We start from the raw sequence: 26,657 nt of genomic DNA, 5'->3' as shown, positions 1-26,657 counted from the left end.
GTTGTGTGTATGTATAGCGGTTCACACCTTCTCCCTGTGGAGTTCCAGATTGGGAGGATTCTGCAACAGCACCATCTGCAGCAAACACCTGAGTCTGATAGAGTAGAATTAACACCCACTATTAATGCAAATCCCACATTTCTGCTGATAGGTATGCGTGTTCCTTATTTCTGTTGCTGCTTTAAGTGATGCAGCGGTACATGCTCATTCATTTAGTGAAGTTCATATGAGACTCGCTTATGGTAGAGACAAACAGTTTTGTGTAATGAAAATATGTGCTTTGAAATCATGCAGTCACATTAAATGATCAACTTTGGCTGCCTGCTCCGAACACCATGAAAAACACTTGTATAAGGGCTGTGCGATTAATCGAAATCGAATCGCGATTTGAGACGTTGCGATTTGCTAATTGCAAAGCCTGCAATGTGGACGCGATATTACTCTGTTCCAGAGCATATGCATGATTGCCAGCCTTGAGTGGCGCACCTCCGTTCTCCACGATCAGCACTGCTCTAGCCAACTGCGTAAACGTCCACCATTTAAAAAGGGTCAGATCGAAAGTTTAAACTAATTAAAACTAAAGAAAAAACGTATGTAACTACAGCTTCGAAATGACACACAACGAACAAAAAAGGTAATTTGCAAGAGCTGCGTCACAACGCATATCAAGAGCTCCCTTATCGGTTCTGCTTTCAGTACTGGAGAATAAAAGATACATTTGTAGATGTTTTTAGTAGTGTACATGAATGAATAAATCAGCCCATGTAACATGTAATACTTTAATAATTGACTTGGGGAAGTCGTGGCCTAATGGTTAGAGAGTCGGACTTGTAATCCGAAGGTTGCGGGTTCGAGTCTCAGGCCGGCAGGGATTGTAGGTGGGGGGAGTGAATGTCCAGCGCTCTCTCCACCCTCAATACCACGACTGAGGTGCCCTTGAGCAAGGCACCGAACCCCCAACTGCTCCCCGGGCGCTACAGCATAAAATGGCTACCCACTGCTCCGGGTGTGTTCACGGTGTGTGTGTTCACTGCTGTGTGTGTGCACGTTGGATGGGTTAAATGCAGAGCACGAATTCCGAGTATGGGTCACCATACTTGGCTGAATGTCACTTCACTTAAGAAATACAGTTCTTTATTTATAAAAAAAATAAAATCTTTCCTGTGAAATTCATTAATTCTGTAAAAGTAGTAATACCATTATAATCTTCCCTGCAGAAAAAACAAAAAACAAACAAACAGTAGAACCCCTCCCTAAACACAATAGAAAATTTTATGGATTTAAAAGGTCCCATGACATGCTGTTTTTTGGATGCTTTTATATAGTCCTAAGTGGTCCCAAGTACTGTATCTGAAGTCTCGTTCCCGAAATTCAGCCTTGGTGCAGAATTTCAGCCACTACGAGCCAGTCCCAAAATGAGCTTTCCTTAGGATGAGCCATTTCTGTGTCTTTAGCTTTAAAGGTGAGGAGAGAGGCGGGGCAAGGTGGAGGGTAGGCGTGTGTCCTGCAGCTTGCGGCCACGGTACCATGCGCTAATGTTCACAGTGGATGTATCACAATGGCTTGTAGACACGCAGTCCTTCAAGCTTTTCAGTTTGACCCAGAATCTGATCCGGAAGGAGAAGCACCAGACGAAGTAGTTGCAACTCAGCGGCTCCGAATGGTTAGTTTAAAATATTGTGTCTGGATACGGTCAGTGTTTCCCACATATAGACTTTACCTGGGTGGACCGCAACAATATCCACCGCCCGCTGCCATCAGCCCCCGCGTCTCACACACACGGGCGCGACTTTAGCACAATATTTAGTAACTTTCAGACCCTTTAGGCGGCTTTTTTCCCATAACGGGTCCATACTAACAAACTTAGCGTTTCCAAGCACTTGTCGCTTACTGACTGTTTGGACTTTTAAATATGAACATAATGTGTCTGTTAATATGCACAGTTTATTACTCAGACGCAAAACAGTGTTTTGCGCGTTTGCAAGCCATGATGTATCTCGAAAAAAAATTGCGCTCGCCTCGCACGGTCGTAGCTCATTTGCTCATGAGCGGGCAAAGCAGAGAAAGGGGAGGTAACCTTTCCCCGTATGACGACATAAAGGGAAGATTCCAGATCGGGCCATCTGAGCTTTCATTTTCTCAAAGGCGAAGCAGGATACCCAGGGCTCGGTTTACACCTATCGCCATTTCTAGCCACTGGGGGACCATATGCAGGCTAAGGGAACTCATATTAATGTTAAAAAAAACCTCATAAAGTGAATTTTCATGCCATGGGACCTTTAAGGGTTATAATGGGAATTACATTTACATTTAGCAGACGCTTTTATTCAAAGCGACTGACATTGCATTCAAGTTACAGTTTTTACATTATCAGCTCTTGCTTTCCCTGGGAATCGAACCGATGACCTTGGCGTTACTAGCGCCATGCTCTACTATTTGAGCTACAGGAAAGCCTTACATTGCATTGGTTTTAATGTAAACTATAATGGTGTCTACTGGTATTTGATGCATTCTATTGGTGGCATGTAATCTAGCAGATGGCAACCAATAGAACAACAGTAATTCCTATTGGAATAATGCCCAAAACAAAAAGGAATTTTGTAAAGTTTTTTATGGAAACTATAAGAATTTCTGTGATGGTTTCTATTGCTTTTTTGTTTTGTTTTTTCAGCAGGGTAACGATACTCATACTGTGCTGCACATTATTAACAATATTGAGCTGAAGCTTGACTTTGCAAATTTAAAAAAAAATCGCAAAGTCAAAAAAAAGAAAACATTAATTAGATATTTTCCCCAAATCAAACAGCCCTAACTTGTATGATGCATTTATTTTTAGAAATTCACAATTTTATATTTTATAAAACAAAATGGGGGGGGGGGGGGGGGGGGGGGGGGCATTGGGGGAATGTTTCCAATATTTGGAAACAAAAAAAAATTTGCTGAATTTTCTAGGCAAGGCTCGAAATTGCGACCATTTTGGTCGCATATGCTCCCATAATTTAATCTGTGCAACCTCAAAATATATTTAGGAGCATCTGTGCGAGTGCATATAATTGTTGTAGTGTGACCCGTTTTCATTTCTCTAAATACGTTCACAGTTATGTGCCTTCTGTGTGCTGATATGGTGACCGGTCTGCCGTTCTAATCAAACGTTACATAACATCTTTACATTCTTAAATTTAACTTTAAACCCTGTGGACGGAGTTTGCAGATAACACTAACAGCATTCTCCACCGAATCTACACATTTTAAGCTCGAGAGCTTGGTTAAACACAGAGTGCGCCAAACACAAGAAATCCAGGGACAAGTGTGTGACAAAATGTTCAGGATCATCAGGTTCAATCGTTAAGGCCTTTAATCGTCAAGATGCTCACGTAGGGGTCTGCGATAATATTGTAATTTTTGTTTTAACGATGTGCGATTTGACATTATAGAGTATATTGCAAAAACTAAACAAAACACCTAAAGAGTGCACGCATACGTTACGTGAAGTCTAGAGTCTAGTAGAAGTCTAGAGTGCGTTTCTCAGACTCAGATGAATGTAAAATTCAACACAGCATACACCATCCTAACCCTCGTCAAAGAGGAGCTCTCTCTCTGCGTTTAACCAAACTCAGATTAACTTGGGTGGTTTACGAAAGAAATCGGTCTGTTTTCTTCTCATTTTCTCTCTTCGTCAGCCCTTTGCATTTCCCGTGGTAGTTAGCTCCCTGTCACCTGACAGCGGAAAGCAGTGACTGGGTGATTGACAGCTAATATTTACCAATCTAAAATCTGCATTAAAGTTAAGAATGTAAAGATGAAATCTGTTAATATATAATTTGTAGTTGTGGTGCTCATTCATTTTTGGTGGGTGCTCCTAACTTTTTAAAGTTGGGAGCACCAGTGCTACCAAGTTAAAAAAGTTAATTTCGAATAACAATTTTATTAATCAATAGTGATGCAGAGTATGGCATTCTTTGATAATTGATGCAACGCACAAAAATCTGACAGATACTACACAAACTCTTACATTGATGTGGAAGGCAGACTGCGAATCAAAATCACTGCCTTGTCTGGTAAGTCTGTACTGCTGGTAGACATCATCACCGACATCCTGCAGGATCTGACACAGGTCTTGACTTCCCGGTACTGCGGCTGCCCGCTCCTCTCCTCTCTCTGCTACACATAAACAAACCCAAATGGACCCCAAGCATTGAAAGAAGTGGATGTTGATGAGAGATGGCAGCTTGATAGATCTGGACCATAAACTAAATAAAAATGCATGCTCTCATTTTTCTGTCTTACCCTCTTCTGGAGCGTGATATGCTGCTAGGGCATTCAGCATGTCATAGATGACCTCTTTAATAGTCTCTGGTATGGAGGGCAGTGGGGACAGCTTCAGGGGTGTTGTCTTCACAAGCTGAACAGCATTTGGACCCTTAATTCTGAAGTTCTCAAACTCATCATCTGAAGCTGATTAACAGAGAGAGATTGTGATTGGTTATTAGGCTTTAAAACAACACTATATGCCGATTTATTATTTTTGGGTGGATTTCTGGGAGGTTTTCCACCATACCAGTGCCAGCACCTCTTGGGGCCGGGAGAGCAATTCGGATACAGCTCTTGGCAGTTTCCGTAAAGCACTCTGGGTTGCGGCAGGCCGCTGGGCCGAGGACACGTAGAATGTAGTTGATCTCCCTAGAGCCCAGACTACCTGACACCACACCTGAAGTAGTGCTTCCTGCACCACTGGTGACGGCAGACCGTACCACCTGAGAAAAGAGAGAGTGATCAAGGAAGGTCAACACATCCAAGATAATAAAAATGCTGCTTTATTAAATGTGTACCTTCTCCATAGTGTGTCGCAGGGTGGCTGGGTCTTCTATGATGTGACGGAAGAGCAGAGTGACCAATGGGGTGAAGCCGTTGAACCCGGAGCTCTGTGTGAGGTTCAGGATCATACGAGTGCTCTTGAGCTCTGCAAACATCATGGCGTAATGGTGTGTACGTGTGAGACGCAGACAGAGACGCAAAGTGGCGTGTAAAGTGTCCGGATCCACGGGAACGCTGATCATGCTGACACAGGCACGGATCAAAATGGTAATCATGTCCTCAGTCAGCCCCTGTACAACAATACCGCTAGAACCAGAGGGTTCCTGAAGGGTAGAGGGAGCTGCTGTGCTTGATTCCTTCTGCTCTGACTCTTCTTTTGGTGGCGCCATCTCCACAGCCACAGAACCGGAATCTGAAAGAATCAAAAGAAAAAATTTAATAAACTCAAAATATAAACAAAAAATAAACAATTGAATAAAAACATCCAAAATGCTAATGAATTAAAATAATTATTTAATTATAAATAGTATTAAAATTTAATTTCATTCTTGGCTAAAGTGAAAACTGTGAAAAGCAGAAACAAGGTGCACTCAGTAACTTTTCCTCCCTCACACAATTAATTTTTTTTTTTAACTTTATAGGCTTGCTTTTTCTCCACCTGTGTCAGTCTGTGTCTCTTCAGTCTTTACTCGCTGTTCACTCTCTTCTCTCTCTGTATCAGTAACACTTCCGGATTTTGAGGTCTTAGGCATCCGTGGCACCCGCTGTACCATCAACATAACCGGCCGTCTGTTCCCTGTCTCCTCATTCACCTGAAAAAAGACAAATACAAAGAATCTAAGAACAAAGATCTACTACTTGTACTGTATGGCCACTGGCATAAATCAAATTTCTATTTTCTATCTGATCCACAAAACAAGTGTTTTGCCCAGGTCGTAGCTGTTACCTGCACCATGGTGTTGAACTGGACAGTGTATCTTCTACGGCCTGCAGTGAAGCGGATGCTGGTCTCTCCTGCCCTCCAGGCCGAGTCGATGGTGCTGTTGTTACTCGCGCTGTAGCTGCACCAGCGGCCTGAACGGTCATCAAACCAGCGCCAGTTATTCCCATTGGGCTGCAGGTACTAAGATAGGAATAAAGTTAACAACACTTTTGTTAGAAACAGAACTTGTTCACTGTTAACACTGACAGTTTAGGATTATAACAGACTGCCTTTATACTTCTGGCACCAACCTTATTCATCTGAGCTCTTCGTTTGGATGAAACAGCCATTTTCTCATAGAAGTCAATAAGCAGAAGAACAGGGGTGATCCATCTACAAACAAACAATTTTTTTTTAAATATGGGAAACATAGTTTATATATCTTATTACATTAAAAATGCTGTAAAGTGTTGCAAAAGACCCCAAACACAATATTATTCCTCTATAAACAAATTCTGCTTCTCCGTTTTTAACATGCTTGGGTGAGCAGAACTCTCCAGGAATGCTGATGTCTGAGTGCAAACTGATCACTCATGCAGACAGGGGAAGGACAGGCACTCACTTGGGTGTTTGGATGTCCTTCTGCTCTTTGGCAGCTTGCAGACAGGGCTGCACCACCTCCAACAGCTTGATCAGCACAGTCAAGACACCACTGCTCTCCACCACCCGAGCACATGAGAGTTTCAGCTCCTGCGGCACATAGCACGACACGTTTCTTTCAGGTGCTTCCAGAAGTAATAGATCCTCTTCTGAATATTATTAACTCATTGTCATTAGGATATGCACCAAAAACCTTCAAACTGGCTATTAAGGCTCTCATTAAAAAAAAACACAACTTGACCCCAAAGAATTAATTAATTCCAGACCGATCTCGAATCTCCCTTTTCTGTCAAAGATATTAGAAAAGGTAGTGTCAACACAACTGTGTTCCTTCTTAGGGAAAAATGATAAATGTGAGGATTTCCAGTCAGGTTTTAGACCATATCATAGTACTGAGACTGCTCTCAGAGTTACAAACGACCTGCTTTTATCATCTGATCTTGGTTGTATCTCTCTATTAGTGCTACTGGATCTTAGTGCCGCGTTTGACACTATCGACCACAACATTCTTTTAAATAGACTAGAAAATTATGTTGGCATTAGGAAGTGCACTGGCATGGTTCAAATCATACTTTTCATTTAGTGCCAAAAATTGATGGCGGTCAGATGAGGTATCATACCAATCACAAGTGCAATATGGAGTACTTCAAGGCTCAGTACTTGGCCCCTTACTTTTCACGCTTTACATGTTACCCTTGGGAGATATCATTAGGAAACATGGTGTTAGCTTTCACTGTTATGCTGATGATACCCAGCTCTATATTTCTTCGCGACCTGATGAAACTTACAAATTAGCAAAACTAACGGAATGTATAGTTGATATCAAAAACTGGATGACTAGCAATTTCTTACTGCTAAATTCTGAAAAAACAGAGGTGTTAATTATTGGACCAAAAACTTTTGCATGTAATAACCTAGATCACTGTCTAATACTTGATGGCTGCTCTGTAAATTCTTCGTCATCAGTTAGGATCCTAGGCATACTTTTTGATAGCAATCTTTCCTTCGAAAAACATGTTTCTAGCATTTGTAAAACTGCATTTTTCCATCTTAAAAATATATCTCAATTACGACCTATGCTTTCAATCTCAAATGCAGAAATATTAATTCATGCATTCATGACCTCGAGGCTAGATTTTTGTAATGCTTTATTGGGTGGTTACTCTGCACGTTTAATAAACTCCAGCTGGTTCAAAAAGCAGCAGCTAGAGCTCTTACTAGAACCAGGAAGTATGACCACATTAGCCCGGTTTGGTCAACACTGCACTGACTCCCTATTAAACATTGTATACATTTTAAGATCTTGCTAATTACCCATTACCTAATTACCTAAGTCCTGAATGGTTTGGTACCTCAGTATTTGAGTGAGCTCTTATCGCATTATAGTCCTTCACGTCCGCTGCAATCTCAAAACTCTGGCCATTTGATAATACCTAGAATATCAAAATCAACTGCGGACGGGAGATCGTTTTCCTATTTAGCACCTAAACTCTGGAACAATCTACCCAACACTGTTCAGGAAGCAGACACACTCTGTCAGTTTAAATCTAGATTGAAGACCCATCTCTTTAACCTGGCTTACACATAATACACTATCGCATTTCTATAATTCAAATCCGTTAAAGGATTGCTAGGCTGCATTAATTAGGTCAACCGGAACCGGGAACACTTCCCAAAACACCTAATGTACTTGCTACATTGTTAGAAGAATGGATCTACGCTAATATTAGTCTGTTTCTTTCTTATTCCAAGGTCACCGTAGACACCCAGATCCAGACTGTATCCAGATCAGATGGTGGATCAGCACCTAGAGATGACATCTACAGCCAGGACACCTAGATGAGCCCCAGAAACTGATCCCCAGTGAAGACCCTGTCTCCAAGACGGCCATCGGGACAAGACCACAGGAACCAGATGAGTCCTTTGCACAATCTGATTCTGCTTTAGCCTAGATTTAAACTGCTGATTTTGTCTGGCCAGGAGAATGACACTATTTCAACAAACTATTTCCCCGTCTAAATACTGTAAAGCTGATATAAAGCCACCCAGCTTTATATCAAGCCGATGTAAAGCTGCTTTGACACAATGTGCATTGTTAAAAGCGCTATACAAATAACATTGACTTGACGTTTCCATCAGAGCAGCACAGTGGGTGTATTTACTTGTGCATGCAGATCCATAAGTTATTTTAGAGGATAGTTTATGAATAATCAGTGATGATGTGTGCAGCCGACTGTGCAAGGCCGTGTACCTCAAAGAGTAGCGTGAGCAGCAGGATGCGGGTGGCCAGGTTGGAGGCCTGGGGGAGGGTTGCCATCTGTCTCGTCCACTCAGACACCGTCTTGGTGTCGCTGGTTGTTAGCGGCACTGCAGCCTTTATCAACACATTGGCAGCCTCCCACACCTTTGGAAATAAACAAACATACAGATGACAATAGGGTCATGGTTTTACCTCAAACCTACCCAGAAATCATAGATAAGCAGGGCCGGGCGATATGGGCAAAAATTAATATGTTGGTATTTTTTGGGCGATTTGCGATATATGGTATATATCTCGGTATTTTCATTTTTGTATCTGTTATACACACACACACACACACGTATTTATTTTACATACCGCCCAGTGATGTCCAACGAAACAATACATATTAAAGGCTATGAAAACGAATAAAGTGAATGTAACAATGTAAGCCCATATATTTGCAAAAAGGGTCAACGTCACATTTCATTTTAACATTACAATCTAAAAGCAAAAATAATGCTTTAAAGCAGAAGTCAAATTCACTAAACTAAAAATGAAAATAAAGAACAAAAGCACACTTGTTTTAGGCTATTTTGATTATCCCATTACAATCATGTTACAGTTAGTGCTATCATAAAAATACACTTACAAATTCTACATGCGTCAGATTGTACAACTACAAATTTTTCAGCGAAATATACATTTTAGTCAGAATTATTGTGCTCTTATTTCATTGCGCTTTGTCAGTTTGGCGTGCTCGTTCACTGCTAATCTCCACTAAACTTCACAGACTTCAAAGGCGGCTCATGCACTCCTGACAGCAAAATGGAAATATTTCCATGACTTTCAAACATTTACAGATGGAGAATATGCCTGTAAAATGCAAGTTATGCATTAAGGAAAACAACACCTCAAACACATTAAACAGCTCAAGTAGAGTCTCCGTCAGCCTCACACGCAGCCTTTCTGTCAGCGCATCTGATGGGGGGGAACCGCTTTAAACTATACAAAACTATAAACAATACTATATCTTACAAAAACTTTTTTTTAAAGCCCTTAATATAAAGATTGTCACATGTTTGTAACAAATTGAATTATGCACTTTCTCCGCAGCGGCCGAGTCTGTGTTCTTTGCTATATTTTTCAGATGTGCTTGTATCAAACTAACATTACTGCATATCGATATAAATTGTATTGCCTCATAGCGTATCGCTTATAAAGAATATCGATATACCGTACAAACTCGATATACCGCCCCCCAGCCCTATTAAGCATCATAGGTGCAGGGCTCAACAATAAGGATGGCCTACTGACCTGGGCCCAGTGTGAGAGAGTTTTGGGCCAGCTGACAGTAATGTAACCAGCAAATACAGTTTATACTTGTTAATCATGCATTTTAGTGCGTTGCAAACCTATATACAATTATAATTTCCTGCAATAATTAAATTTTGTACAGAAAATTAAACATTAAATTACAAATAATAATAAATACATGTGAAAAAGTATACATCACCATTCAAACATTTGAGGTCAGTACTTTCTTCCCCAAAGAAAATACTTGTATTCAGCAAAGATGCAGTAAAATGTGATAGTAAAGACATTTAATGTTTTCTATATTGATAAGTTATTCTGAGCACCAAATTAGCATATTAAAATGATTTCTGAAAGACCATGTGACACTAAAGACTGATGTAACGGCTGCTGAAAAATTCTTTACCATCAAAGGAATAAATTACAATAATATATTAAAATAGAAAATCATTATTTTAAATTCTAATTATATTAAAATTCTAACAATAAATGCAGCCTTGGTGAACAAACTTCTTTCAAAAACATTAAAACCCCAAACTTTCAAATGGCAATGTACAAAATAAATTTAAAAAACTAATGAATACTAATGAAAAAATTATACACTTTAAACCAGTGGTTCTCAATTCCAGTCCTTACGTACCCCCGCTCTGCATATTTTGCATGTCTCTGTTAACGCATCTGATTTGGATCATCAGCTCGTTAGAAGTGAGCTCTGTGCATGAACTGTGTTCCGACTGACATAGTCCCTACACAGTGTCCATTGCCCCCTACTCCCTGAGCAGGGGAAATCCGTTAAAGTTTACTTCACTTCGGAACATTAATTCATGGATTCTTCACACAGACGAAACTTACTAGAGAAGCGTGTAGTGTGACATAATATACCTCTGTAAATAAATATTCAAATTCACGTCTCCCACACGTCAATGCCCTTTGAATGGAACATATAAGTTCGCTTCGAACTGGAATCATGGCGGAATATCAACTTTAGGCACTTACAGTCGAATAGAACAAACGTCTGAAGCGATAAGAGAAACATACAAAATGTGCAGAGCGGAGGGTAAGTGAGGACGTGTGCAGAGCGGGGGTACGTGTCTCTTACTGAAATATGTAGTAGAAAACCCATTAAAGGATTTTTATTTTTTTTTAAAAATCACACCATTATTCTGATGACGTAAAATGGTTGCACTCGGTAAGCTACTGCCGCTACTTGTTGCTATTTTTACCACAACACAACTCAGAATAGACAACTCGGAAAATAAAATACTAATATGATGACCACAGCTACTGAAAGAGCTTACAGGTGGCGATGGATATAAGTATAGATTTAAACCAAATGCTGTACCATCGATTTTTCCCCACAAGGAATCTAAATGCCCCGGATATGAAGGGAAATCCGCGCTGAGAAACTCCTCTAGCGGCCGTGCGTCATGATTACCGTTGGCATGTTTACATCCTAACAGATGGCATCTAGCGTTTCTTGTCTCAGCCGTTTGTAAGCTCTTTCAGTAGCTGTGGTCATCATATCAGTATTTTATTTTCCGAGTTGTCTATTCTGAGTTGTGTTGTGGTAAAAAGCACCAGTAGCTTACTGAGTGAAACTATTTGATGTCATCGACGCAGAAAGTACTGTACACATAAGATAATGGCGCCCCCATAGTCCAAAAACGATGTCGAATTTTTTACATCATACATTTTCATGGGTTTTCTACTGCATATTTAAATAAGAGACATTTACATTATATAAAGCTATACATGTCTTAATATCCAGGGATCCCTTTAAACCATAAAATGTATAAATTAATGTATACATTTAATTAACATTTTAAACTTTTAATCATTTTTGTTATGGCCCGGGAAATGCTGACAGGGCCAGCAGAAATCTACAGGTACATCTAAAAAAAAGTGTAAATATTGTGAAAAAGGTCAATATTTTGTGTCACTCATTTCAGAAAGTGAAACCCATATATTATATAGATGCATTACACAGAGTGAAATATTTCAAGCCTTTATTTCTTGACATTTTGATGATTATGGCTTACAGATAATGAAAACCCAAAATTCAGTGTCTCAGAAAATCAGAATATTACATAATATCAATAACAAAAAAGGATATTTTAAACAAAAATGTCAGGCTTCTGAAAAGTATGTTCATTTCTATGCACTCAATACTTGGTTGGGCCTCCTTTTGCATGAATTACTGCATCAATGTGGCGTGGCATGGAGGCAGTCAGCCTGTGGCACTGTTCCGGTGTAATGGAAGCCCAGGTTGCTTTGAAAGCAGCCTTCAGGTCATCTGCATTGTTGGGTCTGGTGTCTCTCAGATTCTCTATGGGGTTCAGGTCAGGCGAGTTTGCTGGCCAATCAAGCACAGTAACACCATGGTCATTGAACCAGCTTTTGGTACCTTTGGCAGTGTGGGCAGGTGCCAAGTTCTGCTGGAAAATGAAATCAGCATCTCCATAAAGCTTGTCAGCAGAAGGAAGCATGAAGTGCTCTAAAATTTCCTGGTAGATAGCTGTGTTGACTGTGGACTTCAGAAAACACAGTGGACCAACACCAGCAGATGACATGGCAGCCCAAATCATCACTGACTGTGGAAACTTCACACTGGACTTCAAGCAGCATGGATTCTGTGCCTCTCCACTCTTCCTTCAGAATCTGGGACCTTGATTTCCAAATGAAATGCAAAATTTACTTTCATCTGAAAAGAGGACTTTGGACCACTGAGCAACAGTCCAGTTCTTTTTCTCCACAGCCCAGGTAAGATGCTTCTGACGTTGTCTCTGGTTCAGAAGTGGCTTGGTAGCCCTTTTCCTGAAGACGTCTGAGCATGGTGACTCTTGATGCACTGACTCCAGCTTCAGTCCACTCCTTGTGAAGCTCTCCCAAGTGTTTGAATCAGCTTTGCTTGACAGTATTCTCAAGCTTGCGGTCATCCTGGTTGCTTGTGCACCTTTTCCTACCCGAATTCTTCCTTCCAGTCAATTTTGCATTTAATATATGCTTTGATAAAGCACTCTGTAAACAGCCACACCTTTCAGTAATGACCCTCTGTGACTTACCCTCTTTGTGGAGGGCGTCAATGTTCGTCTTCTGGATCATTGCCAAGTCAGCAGTCTTTCCCATTATTGTGGTTTCAAAGAACAAGAGATACCCGGAATTTATACTGTAGGGATGGTTATTAATTGAAACTCAAATGTAAATATTATATTTTGAGATACTGATTTTTGACTTTCATGAGCTGTAAGCTCTAATCATCAAAACTAAAACAAAAAAACTTTTGAAATGTTTTACTTTACATGTAATGAATCTACAATATATGAACATTTCACTTTTTGAAATCACGATATTCTAATTTTTTGAGATGTACCTGTAAACTGCTGGTCTCACTGGGCAAGCAGTCAATAATGACCACTTATGTATATTCAGAAACATGGCCCATAATTCACAAGCATTTTTAATAGTATAGTTTACTCTGACTAACAGCAACAAAAAATAGTTTTGTTTAAAAAAATAATAATAATACACGTAGGAACAACTTATATTTGTCTACAAAATTAAGCATTTAAAAGATAAGCCTTTAGGATCAAAATGTTTTTTCCAAGACCATAAGAAATACATTCAGCCATGTGTGACCAGCTATTTATGACTAGATGTGTAGGAGTAACTTTCAGTAACTGGCAAAAAAATACCTATTCCAATTAGTATGTTGTGTGAACATACGGGTATACTGACCTGATTGACCACCTGTCTGAGGATGAGGTCCCTGTACTCGGGGCCGTTCCTTTTAATAGCAGTCATGAGTAGATCACACAGGCGGTAGACTGTGTCCGGCAGCTCGTCGAGCAGGTGGAAGCAGCCAGGCAGCATCGAGTCAGTGAAGGCATGTAGCTCTGTGGTGTCTAGAGGCTCAGCTTCCAGGAAACGCTCCAGACAGCGTGCCTCTTCCTCTTCTACCCGCTCCCTGGCTCTCCTCTCCTCCTCCTCACGCCGGCGAGCTGCTTCCTACAAACAAAAAGTAACATGGGTGTGACTTGTGTATCGGTTCAAAGGCAGGGAAAGCTTGGTGAAGATGTGAAGTAGACAGGTGAGGTGGCCTATGCTGTGCTACTCAGTAATTCCTATTTAACTGATGTAGTAATGAACGTGTGGGTGCCCACCTCAGGTGAGTCTGAGCGCTGCTCCATGCTAACTTCTTGACCTAGAGACATTGCAATGGCCCGCATCATCTGGTCTTCTTCAGACATGGTGAACTCCTACAGAAACAAAGCTCACAGTGACTACACTAACTTATAGCCTGTGTGTGCATCCTGTCTGTGTATGCTTGTGTGTGCGCGTGCATGTGTATGAGAGAGAGAGTTGTCTGTGTGTTAGTGTCTTACTCTGACAGCTGCGCTGAGGAGTGGAGGAGGGTGTGTGAGCAGGTACTCAGTTGCCTGTTCCATAGTGCTGGTGTTTAGAAGAGCCTCCATCGCATGCTCTCTGGAGAAGCCCATGTCCATTAGCTGTGAAGGAGGTCAAGGTTTGACTGGTTAGAAATGGCTAATAGCTTTCTTCGGGTAGATCTTGATTACAACACAACCTAATTTATGTGTGAATGATTGGTGATTCAATTGATTACATTTAAAGATGAATTAAATTGTTAAAGTTAAGCATTCATTTGATTACAGTTTTTGATCAATTTTAATTAAATCATAACAGAATCTACAAAAATTAAAACAGACAGAATTTATTTAAAAAACAATTCATAGGGCATTATTATAGTTACATTCAATTTACTGTTAGACTGTTAATATTTTATTAATTCAATTCATAGGATTTCCTACAACAGGACGTGGCAGTACCTGAGTCAACTGAGCCTGGTTGACCTGTGGGTCTCGGCGTGCTGCAGAGTTGCTTCCCTCCTCCGTAGAGCCTCCAGCAGTGCTGCCATTGGCACCTCCAGACACTCCTTCAACTACTCCCCCTGTTCCTGAAGGCGCGCTAGCTCCCCCACCACTTGTGGAACTGCTCTCCTCATCAGGCCGAGCAGTGCCCTCCCTCTCTTTGGAGAGCCGCTCCAGGATGATAGGTTCCCCTCGTAGGATGTGACACATAATTGCCAGCATGGACTCAGCCATGCGTCCACCATAGACCTTCAAGGGCTTACGGTTCCACAGGTTACGGATACAGCTGAAAGCAGCCTACAAAAAGAGATGGAAAAATTAGAACTGCGCTGCTTTGCTTTAATAATGCAAGGGTATTTATATTAATTATTTTATTGCACTAAATGCTTAATACTTTTATATATTATTATTATTTTATTTTTTTTCTGTTAATACATGTGCGCACTATTTGTAAGCAGCCCAGTTGCAATTGCTTTGGCAATACAAATGTATAGTTTTTGTCATGCCAATAAAGCACACTTGAATTTAATTATATTATTTATACTAACATTAAATGTAATACCTTCTGTGTGACAATGAGAAAGCGCAATGCGCTGAACTGTGGCGTGTTGAGTGTTGCTCCAGGCACTTTAGCGGGCAGAGAGTGTGGGGAGTCCAGAACTGTGCTGGGGTTCACCATCTTCTCTACCAGCATCAACCAGGCGTCTAGGAATTCTCCTGTCCCGTCAGGCAGCTCAAGGTGTTCCAAGCCCTCCGACACAGGCACTTTACCTCCCATGGACAGGGCCCAGTTAAACGTCCTGGTGAACACAAAGCATTTTTACTTCTTGTAAAATACTACAGAATGTCAAAAAAGCATAATGATTCTTTTTTAAATTCAGTTAAGTTATAGATAAGTTATTTATTTTTCAACTCTTCTCTACTCACTCAAACAAAGCGTCATGGCCACCAGAACAGAAGAACTTCTGCAGCATCAGATGGTACGGATACTTCCTCTCATCAAACAGCATGGGTGAAGTGAAGCCCACAGAGCAGATAAAGAAAGTCAGCCTGATTATGAAAGAGAAGCACATAAATATTAGCCTCATACACCTCCAGGAAATACAAGTCTCAGGCTTCAGGGAAGTCTGTTTACACTGGCCTAACAGCAGCTCCATTTACTAAGCTATCATTAAAGATACTAATGCTATGTTCAGAATTATAGGGTAAACTTTGCTACAAAGCAGCAGGTGCATTTACCTAAAACGTGGTGTGGGCGTATAGGGAGGAGGCTGCCAGCTCAAGCCCTTGGTGAGGAGTTTAGTAAGAGAAGAAGCGGTGGCCCGAGCCGCCGGTGTTGGGGCGGTGCCTGTGCTGGTGGTATGGTGAGAGCGCCGCTGACGGACAGGTGAGCCCACACAGAGCTTCACCAGCAATCCAAAGAGCTCCGCTAGAGCCCTGCCCAAACGAGAGGAGGCTGGGGGATAAAGAGATAGATGCAATGTTATTCAGGGTTTCTCATTTTACTTATTAAATAACAGATTAAAATGGTTGAGACAGCTCTATTGGTGCTGACCTGAGAGCAGAGGCTTAATTTGTTTGATGCGTGTTGCCATGGCAGGGGTGAGTTTGGACTTGGTCTTTGGGTCAGTGGCTGTGGGCTCATCTGTCTCCATGGGAGCAAGAGAGTCTCCATCCAGGCCCATTCCTTCCAGCAAACCCTGAGCAGAGGGATCCACCCCCACAGACAGGGTCTCAGTCTCAGCTGGTGGAGAGAGAAGGGCATTAGAAAAGAAAAAGCAAATGCAAACCAGCAAAAAAAGGACATGAAATGCAAATAAAAGGAACCGAGGTGCAAAAAGAGGAAATAAAAGAGAAACTGGTGGCTAAAATAACCCTCAAAAAAATTGTACATATAAAATCATATCAAATGAGGAGGCAGAGAAAGGTAGTGAGCTTTATAAAGAATTTTACTGTGAAATTGCCACTATGCAGTTATTGCAGTATTTTTTACCAGTTCTCCTTCCTGCAGCTGTTGTGCTGCTGGAGGGTTTATCCTCTTTAGGAACAAGTTTCTGCATGTCAGCCTGACCAAACTCACAGCCAGGAGGCAAACTGCAAAAGACAAATGAAACAAATTACAAATAAATAAAAACAATCTGTTTTAGTTAGCAGACAATCACTTAGCCTAATTCTATGCTGTACAGCAGTAAGAACCCCCCAATATTGTGACAAACGCCTTTCAAAAATGAATGCAAGCATTGCATTGCAGTCAGTGGCAGAGGAGCAAGGTTTAAGTGGACTAAATAACTGAAGAAATCTAGCATACAGAGAAAAGTTTATTTCTTCACCGGAAGATCAATTTATGACATTTTAGTTAAACAATACGAGGTAAAAAAAAAAAGAAACATTTACATTCACAATAAGATCTATACAGGGTTGCTGCAGGATGTTTAAGCTCAGATTTAAGGCTTTTTAAGACCTTTAAGACCTGCACAAATAAAATTAATACCATATGAGCAGGGTAGGGCAATGTCTATGGTAAACTACTAAACTTTAAAATTACTGTAAAAAGTATGATTTACAGTTCAGATAGAAGTTTTCACAAAAACAAAAAGTTTCATAAAATGATACACTTCACAGTGTTTAAACCATTTTTTGAGAAAATGGAAAAGTCAAAAATATTATTATATTAATTTAAACGATTATCATCAATAAATTATTATATTAATTAAATAACAGAAACATTTTCCTGTTTAGATTTTTATAATGAATTATCTTCTTATCGATCCACCAGTTCACATTTACAGCTCTGCGTGTTTGCAGGGTAAAAACATGGGTCGATTTTTGCATTGGTCTGAACAAAAAACAACCCAATGTTCCTGCCGTACCGGAGGCTGCAGTTCTAGGACGGCATAGGATCCTATTTTTTGGGACAGCGCTATCTATTCCAACAGAGGAGACCTGATTCAAACATAAAACAAACAGATGCAAAGACTAGATCCATGGAAACTATTAATTAATCATCTTTCCATCTTATTTTTAATGTAAGAGCTAGCATGAACTGTTTGAGGGGGGAGTCAGCAATCTCCATTTAGCCTTTTTAGCTGTGCAAAACAGTTCATTGTGCTGCTGGATGTTGTAAATTAGTATTTGTATTTAAATTATTTAACTTTTATTAAAGTACTAATTAGGGATGCACGATATTATCGGACTGATATCGGAATCGGACGATAATGGCTTTAAATGTAAATATCGGCATCGGCCTGATATGAAAAATTATGCCGATATGTCTTGCCAATAAGAGGAATACATTAACTCACATGTGCTCAGGGTGTGCTAGTGATTAGATCACGTCAGCAGTGTGGCTCATTCTTGAAGCAAAGTTTTGTCTGAATGATGAATAGATTCACTGATTTAGATCGTTGAAATTAATCTGTGAAAGTAACGCCCGGTCGGTAAAGAGATTTAATCTTTAGGGGGCGCTGTTGGCCTACTTCTAATTAAATAAAAAATAAAACAGCCTACACAATTAACATTTAGACTGTTGCTGATTAGACAAAGCAGTAATTGACGCCATAAAATAATGAGTATGTTTTGATTTAATGGTCAGAAGCTATAGCTTAAATGAAAAAAAAAAATTTTATATATACTGATTTATTCATTAATGTGTAATATGTTTTATTTAAGTAAATCATGAGCTCTAAAAGATTTTCTGAATTTACACAACTCTTGTTTTAGACCATCTACAAATGTTAAATCCTAAAATAAAATGTTAAGGTTAACACTGCATCTTTCTGGGGGGAAAAAATGCAGCAATTGATAGTTTATTTATAATTATTTTCAAAGCTTCAATGTACCGTCAAAAAACCTTCATTATTTTTTTTTTTATATTTAATTCTGGTTAAAAACTAACCAAAATAAAAAATTATTTTCTTATCATTTCTGCACAGGAGAGACTTGGTGTTGTTTCCAAACAAACGGAAATATATTGGTCAAAAGTAGATGCCAAAAATATCGGATATCGGCAAAAATCCAATATCGTGCATACCTAGTACTAATAGTCACACTAATTTGTACCGCAATTGTTTTACCATTTACTGCACTTTAAGTGGTTCACACATCAGACGTGAAGCTGCACTTTCTCGCACAGACAAGTCTTCTTTCCAAGACAACTGAATTTAAAACCAGAATATATTGAAATAAATTAGGTTAAATATTTCAAGAGGGTTACTAACGGGTGTTTAGGGTTAGGAGTTGATTAGGACAATAATTAAGTGTATACAATTAAACCACTACATAATTCATTAAAAATAATAATATACAGAATTGAACAAGTGCTATAAAATAGTATGAGCCACTAATATTTAGTCATTTAGCAGATGCTTTTATCCAAAGCGACTTACAAATGAGAACAATGGACGCAATCAAAATCAACAAGAGCAATGATATGCAAGTGCTGAAACAAGTCTCATTTAACCTAACGCAGTACACGTAGCAAGGGACTTTTTTAAATTATATAATAAATAAAAAGAAAACAGATAGAATAGAAAAAGAGTAGAGCAAGCTAGTGTTAAGCCCTATTCGGACGGGACTAGTTTTCTAAACTACGTTTGAGTTTTGATTCTTATCACCTGGCGTCTGCGATTTTCATGTACCAGTTCGGAAGGGACTAACATCTCAGTGTTTGTTACAGAGGTGGGAGGGTCTGTTTTGTACATCTGGGCGTTTCAGAGATCACGCCCTCTGTATGCGTGCATTACGTAGTCATTCGGATTGATTACCATTAGTATAAAATCACACAAATACCATGGTGAAGCTAAACGGCTAGTATAGCAAAACCATGTTAATGTGTGGTTACTTTACTGTTACTTTAGTTATTTAGTTGTAGTAAACCCGTGTTTAATTTTCATAAAAGGTACACATTCAATTAAAACATTATGTAATTGAGTGCAGAAATGAACGCAAATCATTTTACCTAACGCTGATATTACAATAGCCAGTCTTAGTTTACTCTGGCTCTTGATTTTATTATTTAAATTTTTTTTTTTTATTATTTCCTTTGCCGGGAGGCAAATATAGCAAATGTGTGCACGGTAAGAGCGTCTACTGTAATTCAAGTTGGCCAAAACATACAAGGAAATGCGTTGTGAAAACAATTAACCGGCAATCACAGACATCGCATTCGGACGGGATTAGTTTTCTCAGAGGATCACGGAGTTTGCTGAAAAACAGTAGGTAATTTGCTCTGGAATTATTACAGAGGTTGTCTGAGAAAATAAACAGACATGGTAGATTCGGACGGGATTAAAATCACCAAGTACGTCTGTGAAACACAAATTTCTCTAACGACCCCCTGTAAAACTAGTCCCGTCTGAATAGGGCTTTAGAGACCTTTTTTGCTTTTGTTAATTGTAGAATTATTAAAAAGAAAACCGATAGAATACAAAAAGATTACAAAACAGTGTTAGTTTTTTTTTGTTTTTGTTTTTAAGAAAACAAGCAGTAAATTAGGTTTTATTTTTTTAAGAATAGAATTAGAATAGAGAATGCTAGAGTTAGAGGGTCAAATAAAGATGGAAGAGATGTGTTTTTAGCCAATTCTTGAAGATGGCTAAGGACTCAACTGCTCTGATTGAGTTAGGCAGGTTATTCCACTAGGAGGGAACATTTAATTTAAAAGCCTGTGAAAGTGATTTTGTGCCACTTTGGGATGCCACAATAAAGCTTCTAGAGGGCACATAAGTCTGAAGTACAGCATTTAGGTAAAGGGGTGTAGAGCCAGTGGTGGTTTTGTAGGCAAACATTAATGCCTAGAATTTTATGCCAGTGAAAACTGATAAAGAGAGGTGTGACGTTCTTCATTCTCTTACATTCTTTTTGGCTCATTAAAAATTAATATAGCTGCCACGTTCTGGATTAATTGTAAAGGTTTGATAGAACTGGCTGGAAGACCTGACATAATACATACAAAAAAAAATGCAAAAACTAGAGGATCCTAGAAATCCAGTTCTGAAACTACAGCCTCTGGTTTTGCAGAAATACCTACTCGCAACAGTCTTTTTGAACATGCACATTCATTCTCTGCCAGCAGGAGCCGTTGTAACGGCAGAACACAAAGCAGCACAGTATGGGACTTTGAAATGTGCAGCGCTCATTTATTTATAGCCTTTTGAAGTTTAATCGTCACATTAAGCTGCATCGCGATTCTGGTCTGTAACCAAATTTAAGACCTCTTGAAATCATAATTAAGACTTTCTTGTACAATTTAAGACTTAAGGATGCGCGGGAACCCTGCTATAACAAGCATTTACAAAATAGATGGTGGATTTAAAAATGCCAATGGAGTGGATTAGTGAAAGGTCCACCATGTGAGGCGAGAGCAGTACTACTAACCTGTTTGGTGTACAGAGGGACAGCAGCACAGTGCTCTCCCACACCAGAGAGCAGTAGAGCTGACTCAGTTTGTTCAGAACACTCAGACCCAGTTGAGATCCCCACTGATTCACTGAGATAGCACGGATCTCACTCTGAAAAAATAGAAAGAGGTACTGTTAACACCACATCAGCAGATTAATCAATGATCAAAATATCATTAGCTGCAGTCCTAATACTGGAAATTGTATAGCTGCCTATATGCATGTTGCGTTTGGTCTCGTTCTGTATCGTGCACCTTGTCAGTGTCTGCGCTTGCTTGGCCATTTGTTGTGGAAAAATAAGGAAAGTGTGTCCAGCTAAATTCAATTAGTATTTTGTTAAACGGCACGGGTATAAAAAAAGCTTAGTTTACTGCCGCAGCCATCGCGTGAAGGCCTCCTTGTGTGGGGACCGAAGAGTGTAAAGACCATCGACTCTACCGTGCGACTCCACCGGGCAGGGACAAAGGATAAAAGTATCGCTTTTTATTTCTCCTCTTTGCTACTACTTGTTTCACTTCGGTTTCAGTTTTTATAACCATTTCTTACTATGTGCAAGTAAGTTGTTTTTTAGCATGTGTGTTTGGCAGTGTTATTTCTTAGGATTACTGATGAACTACTGTCGTTTGATTTGTATTGGTTAAAGTGTGTCAGACTTTGTGTCGTCTGTTTAGGTCTTTTGTTGAGTTTTGGTGTTATTTGGTTTGAGTTGTTTTGGTACTTCAACGGGCTAGATGGAAGTGGGGTGATATATATTGAGTTTGTAGGTATGTATTTGTATGCGTGTATATATATATATATATGTGTGTGTGTGTGTGTGTGTGTGTGTGTGTGTGTGTGTGTGTTTGGCTTAGTGTTATGTTAGAATCATTATACTCTTTTTCCTTTTGTTCTTTAATATTTTGAATTGTTTTTAGCTTTATTTTTTTGTTTTTTCATTTAAATGTTAAGTTTTGAAATTTTGTTGTATGCATGTGTCATTTTTATTTAATTTCTTTATTATTAAAATGTGTATAGGTAGCATTTATAAAGTTTTGGCTTTTAGTTTTGGATCTGTTTTTAGTTGTTTTAATACTATGATTGCTTCTGTTGTCCTCATTTGTAAGTCGCTTTGGATAAAAGCGTCTACTACATGACTAAATAATAATAAATAATGCATACCTGTCCAACTCTGCAGGTATGAACAAACATGAGGATGTACGCATGTGCGGCTGTCAGGGCATGCAGCAGCGGGGTGGCGCGTGCCGACAGTGTGGCATCCGTAACATGGCCTGCGTTGGCCAGCTCTCTGAGCAGCACAGAGCCACCAGGAACCTCGATGGGTCGATGAAGAGGCTCCAGAGCAGACAGTATGCTGTCCAACTGACAAAGACCCTCCTGGAGAACTTTGGGCTCATGGGACAAAGTCTAAGGCACAGTAAGAAAGTGAGCGGATAAAAGAATAAAATTAAACACTAAATATCACAGCATCTAAAGCATTACAAGGGGAAAAATAAATTTCCTGCAGGTAGGCGTCAATCTTACCAGTATAGATTTACAGACTCCTGCTACAGCTTGGCAGGCAGCAGAGGTGGGGAAGTCAATGGGCAGGTTGGGCAGTCCAAGGATTGACACCAGTGGCAGGAGTCCTTTCTGATTGACAAATTCCTGACAGTGGTCATCTGTTGTGTTGTTACTAAGAATGGACTCCACAAATTTCATCTAAAAGGAAAGGCGCATATTTTAGTTTCAGTCCGTGGAGAGCAAACTCTCATCTAAATTTAGACTTGATGCATTTTGACAAACAGCCAATGAACTGTGCGAATGTAATAATATTGATTCAAAATAGACAGTCTGAAGAATAATAATGAGACAGGAAAAAGTATAAGACAAGATGCAAATTGTCTAGTTCTGCACGTACCACATTCAGAATGTAATCCATAAGAGGAATGGGGATTCGCTCCTCTGTTCCCACCACTCTGTAAAAACATTAATTTGTTAAAAATGGTCTATTAATTGTATCTAAAACTATTTAGATTTCTCACACATGGCATTGAAAGCAAGGAATACTAGAAGCTATTTTGATGCACTAACTGCCTGTTGCTTTCTGGCTCCCCCTGCTGTTGGCTAAAGGTATGTAGAGCCTCTTCCTCCTCCTCATCCTCACTGGATGCCTCCTCTGCAGCATGATTCGAGCGAGTTGGAGGCACCGTGACAGTCCCATCTGCTTTCTGTATGGAAGGTTTCTGGCAGATGTATTCTGGCGATCGGCCTAAGTTGCAGATCTCCTCTAGCAACTGTTAAAGGTCAAGTTAATCATTAAATTCAAGGATTCAGAACAAAACGGAGTTTAAATATGCATATAACACTGCAATAAAGGGCATTTTTTAAAGACGATGTGTCAATGTTTCAGCACTATCCGCTTTACCTTGATGATTGCTGTTGTAGCGTCTGTTTTAAGTGTGGGCTGGTGCCGCATTAGCTCATCGACTGCACTGCCCAAGTTAGAAGCGGTGTCACCTGTTTCATAAAATTAAACTGTCTGTTAGAAACACATTCCTATTATCTCCAAACAAAGGTACAGCTATAGGGGCCACTCACCTAGTGGGTCAGAGCTACGTCGACGGCGCATGGCTGGCAGGTAGTCTGGCGAGAGCAACACCTTGAACAGCCGCTCAAAGGGTTGGCATTGCACAAATGAGTGCAGACCACGGGCATTCAGGCACAGGGCGCTGAAGACGTTAGGCAGGGAACCCAGCACCTCTCTGGTAGCAGGGACCTGTAGAAACAAAGGCATAAAATGGGCCTAAAATACGCCATGAGATGCTGGACTATCCAAGAGGGAGGAATCCAGCGATGGAAAAACATTACAGAAGGATTTAGTGGGGAAAAGGGATATAAAGGGTCTAGCACGACTGAACAGGGGGTGGTGAAAGACCTTGAAACAGACAAAAGTAGTTTTAAAATGGATAGAATGTGTGGGCACAAAAATAAAAGAGAAAGGGAAAGTTATATTGTTAAGGCAGACTCACATCTTTGATGAGCAGTGCATGTAGCATGACATCGGTGAGACCATTGTCCTGCAGAGATGACAGTAGAGAGGGCTCCTGGAACACAAAAACTGTCACCACCTCCGTCGCTGAAACAGAACAAGAGAAATAGAATTAGAATGAAATATAGAGGGCAAACAAATAAATTAGTCAAGATTCAAACCAATTAAATCCACAAAGGGGCTTTTAACCATGCTATGTTGCAATTTTCTACTTTGTGACCTTGAAGACAGATCGACAAAATGTTGCGCATAAAGAGTTCGGCTAATATATCAGCAGCAACAAAAGTATTGTTCTCCATGTGCTTACCCAGGAGAAATAGTGAGGGTCCGTAATACTCTGCATTACTGATGATGTGTTTCAGAGAGGTAGGGAGGGACCCATCCATTACTATAAAGAGAGTGCAAAGGCAATTAATATCACTCTCAGCAAATAAAAACGCTCTATTAACCACAATGTAAAAATTAAAGCATCATTAAATGCAGAGTTTATACCATGACGAATGCCGTCAGAGAATGCAGGGTCCTGAATGGCTTTTTTCAAAAAGTTCAACATAGATTTCAACAGAGCAGCCCTCTGAGGAATGCACTGCACTCCTGTTAGGAAAGAAGAAAATATGCATTACAAAACTGTCCACAGTTTCTCATGTAATAAAGGAGACCCGCTGACTTGCAAGTAATGCTGTCAAAAGACTCGGTACTTCGGTACCAAGTCGGTACTAAAAAAATGTAAACGTCACGGTACCAGGTTTGTTTAAGGACTGGTGGTACCGAGTACCCAGTCAACCCGGTTCTTGCTGCGCTATCTGAAAGGTGCACAGATGCGCTCTCCTCATAAGCACTGAGACAGGGCGACCTCAAAGGAGGAAACAACAAAACACTTTAAAGACCGACACCCAGATCAAATGAAAGAGTTATGATTATTGTTCCATATTTTATTTTGAATGCCGGACTGAAATAAACATTGCTGTTATAGCGGAGTTAATCGTTAGCATAAGCGCAGCTAACGCTACTATATTGAACATTAGAATGAAGTTTCTTTATTAACTATTCAATGCTCCTATAACTTTTATTAGGGTAAAAAACAAAAGGACATGATGTTCTTTACTATTTTTGCACACCAGAGGTTTTTAAATTAATTGTGAATCTAAAATATGTGTGTTAGAGAATGTAAAAAGTAAAAGTAAAGTAAAGTCGTGACGTATTGTCAAGTATGGTGACCCATACTCGAAATTGGTGCTCTGCGTTTAACCCATCCAAGTGCACACACACAGCAGTGAGTAGTGAACAAATGCACACACACACACACACACACACACACACCGTGAACACACACCCGGAGCAGTGGGCAGCCATGCTGCAGCGCCCGGGGAGCAGTTGGGGGTTCGGTGCCTTGCTCAAGGGCACCTCAGTCGTGGTATTGAGGGTGGAGAGAGCGCTGTACATTCACTCCCCCCACCTACAATCCCTGCCGGCCGGGGACTCGAACCCGCAACCTTTCGATTACAAGTCCGACTCTCTAACCATTAGGCCACGACTTCCCATGTACAAATGGTTCTGGGCTTTTTTTTTTTTAGCTAACTTAGATGTTATTCAAGGCTGGACAACTCTAGCAGGTTTTGAAAGCCCTTTAAAATTAAATATGTACAGTTTGGATTAAATGAAAGTACAGTCAAATTGTATCTCCTGTATAGACTTTACAATATGATACCATTCATTAACATGACTTCATGTTATTATCTAACATCAACATCATGAGTGAACAATATATTTTTTACATTAATGTTTTTGAATGTTGTTTAATTAAAACACTTGATCGTTCATGTTTGTTCATTAAATAATTTTAACAGATTGAACTTTTGATTTTATGTATTAGTAAATTTTGAAAATAACCCCAAAAAGAACAATTGCTATACAAGTATTGTTTATTGATAGGTCATGTTATCTAACAAATGAAATCTTATTGTAAAGTGTTTTTACTACAGTTTCCCTCTATTTGATATACACTTGTCTTAAAATATGTAATCTTATCTAAATTTATCATAAAAGTCAAAGTTTGTTATTTACTGAAATGTTACATTTTAGCTGTTGTCAATAATCTAATGTTGCATTTGGTCAGACTCAGCCCATTTCTTTACTTAAGTATATTTTCCTTTTACAGCTGCAGGCTGAGGAAGATCATAAAACACCCCAGCAAACCCTAAAACAGATAACAGTTTATAGTTGTTTTTCAGCGGCAGCAGAAATATGACAAACTTTTGGGTGAAACTTGTTTAACTTTTTTCATACTTTTATTACTTGTGGAAAAACTTGAAAATTTTAAATGAGCATAAAGAATGGCATTGACTTTTGTACAGTTTATTTTTGTTCAACTTTATTAATAAAAATGTGTTTTTTT

General features: G+C 39.7%; 1 protein-coding gene across 8 annotated transcripts in view; it reads right to left on the bottom strand.

The window, feature by feature from the left end:
- The window catches only part of LOC306860540 (E3 ubiquitin-protein ligase HUWE1-like), a 64,078-nt gene that overhangs the window by 28,607 nt on the left and 8,814 nt on the right, over positions 1-26,657 (bottom strand). For 5 of the 8 annotated variants that reach the window (XM_079402269.1, XM_079402275.1, XM_079402274.1 and 2 more), the window contains 29 exons: positions 24,755-24,856; positions 24,570-24,650; positions 24,243-24,349; positions 23,812-23,989; positions 23,639-23,730; positions 23,305-23,507; positions 23,132-23,189; positions 22,756-22,932; positions 22,393-22,638; positions 21,212-21,345; positions 16,830-16,930; positions 16,392-16,580; positions 16,076-16,292; positions 15,764-15,886; positions 15,399-15,636; positions 14,795-15,133; positions 14,333-14,455; positions 14,111-14,206; positions 13,686-13,955; positions 8,649-8,801; positions 6,360-6,487; positions 6,049-6,130; positions 5,762-5,938; positions 5,474-5,627; positions 4,830-5,227; positions 4,559-4,754; positions 4,288-4,455; positions 4,013-4,161; positions 28-94 (listed from right to left, as the gene is read on the bottom strand). In XM_079402269.1, coding sequence (XP_079258395.1) covers positions 28-94; positions 4,013-4,161; positions 4,288-4,455; positions 4,559-4,754; positions 4,830-5,227; positions 5,474-5,627; positions 5,762-5,938; positions 6,049-6,130; positions 6,360-6,487; positions 8,649-8,801; positions 13,686-13,955; positions 14,111-14,206; positions 14,333-14,455; positions 14,795-15,133; positions 15,399-15,636; positions 15,764-15,886; positions 16,076-16,292; positions 16,392-16,580; positions 16,830-16,930; positions 21,212-21,345; positions 22,393-22,638; positions 22,756-22,932; positions 23,132-23,189; positions 23,305-23,507; positions 23,639-23,730; positions 23,812-23,989; positions 24,243-24,349; positions 24,570-24,650; positions 24,755-24,856 — 4,746 coding nt within the window. The remainder of the gene's footprint in view (positions 1-27; positions 95-4,012; positions 4,162-4,287; positions 4,456-4,558; positions 4,755-4,829; positions 5,228-5,473; positions 5,628-5,761; positions 5,939-6,048; positions 6,131-6,359; positions 6,488-8,648; positions 8,802-13,685; positions 13,956-14,110; positions 14,207-14,332; positions 14,456-14,794; positions 15,134-15,398; positions 15,637-15,763; positions 15,887-16,075; positions 16,293-16,391; positions 16,581-16,829; positions 16,931-21,211; positions 21,346-22,392; positions 22,639-22,755; positions 22,933-23,131; positions 23,190-23,304; positions 23,508-23,638; positions 23,731-23,811; positions 23,990-24,242; positions 24,350-24,569; positions 24,651-24,754; positions 24,857-26,657) is intronic. The other 3 variants (XM_079402272.1, XM_079402273.1, XM_079402276.1) reach the window with 3 other exon arrangements.

The sequence above is a fragment of the Barbus barbus genome (genome assembly GCF_936440315.1).
Source record: "Barbus barbus genome assembly, chromosome: 41".
In the NCBI taxonomy this organism is placed as follows: domain Eukaryota; kingdom Metazoa; phylum Chordata; class Actinopteri; order Cypriniformes; family Cyprinidae; genus Barbus; species Barbus barbus.
This window is presented reverse-complemented; position numbering and strand designations above follow the sequence as displayed.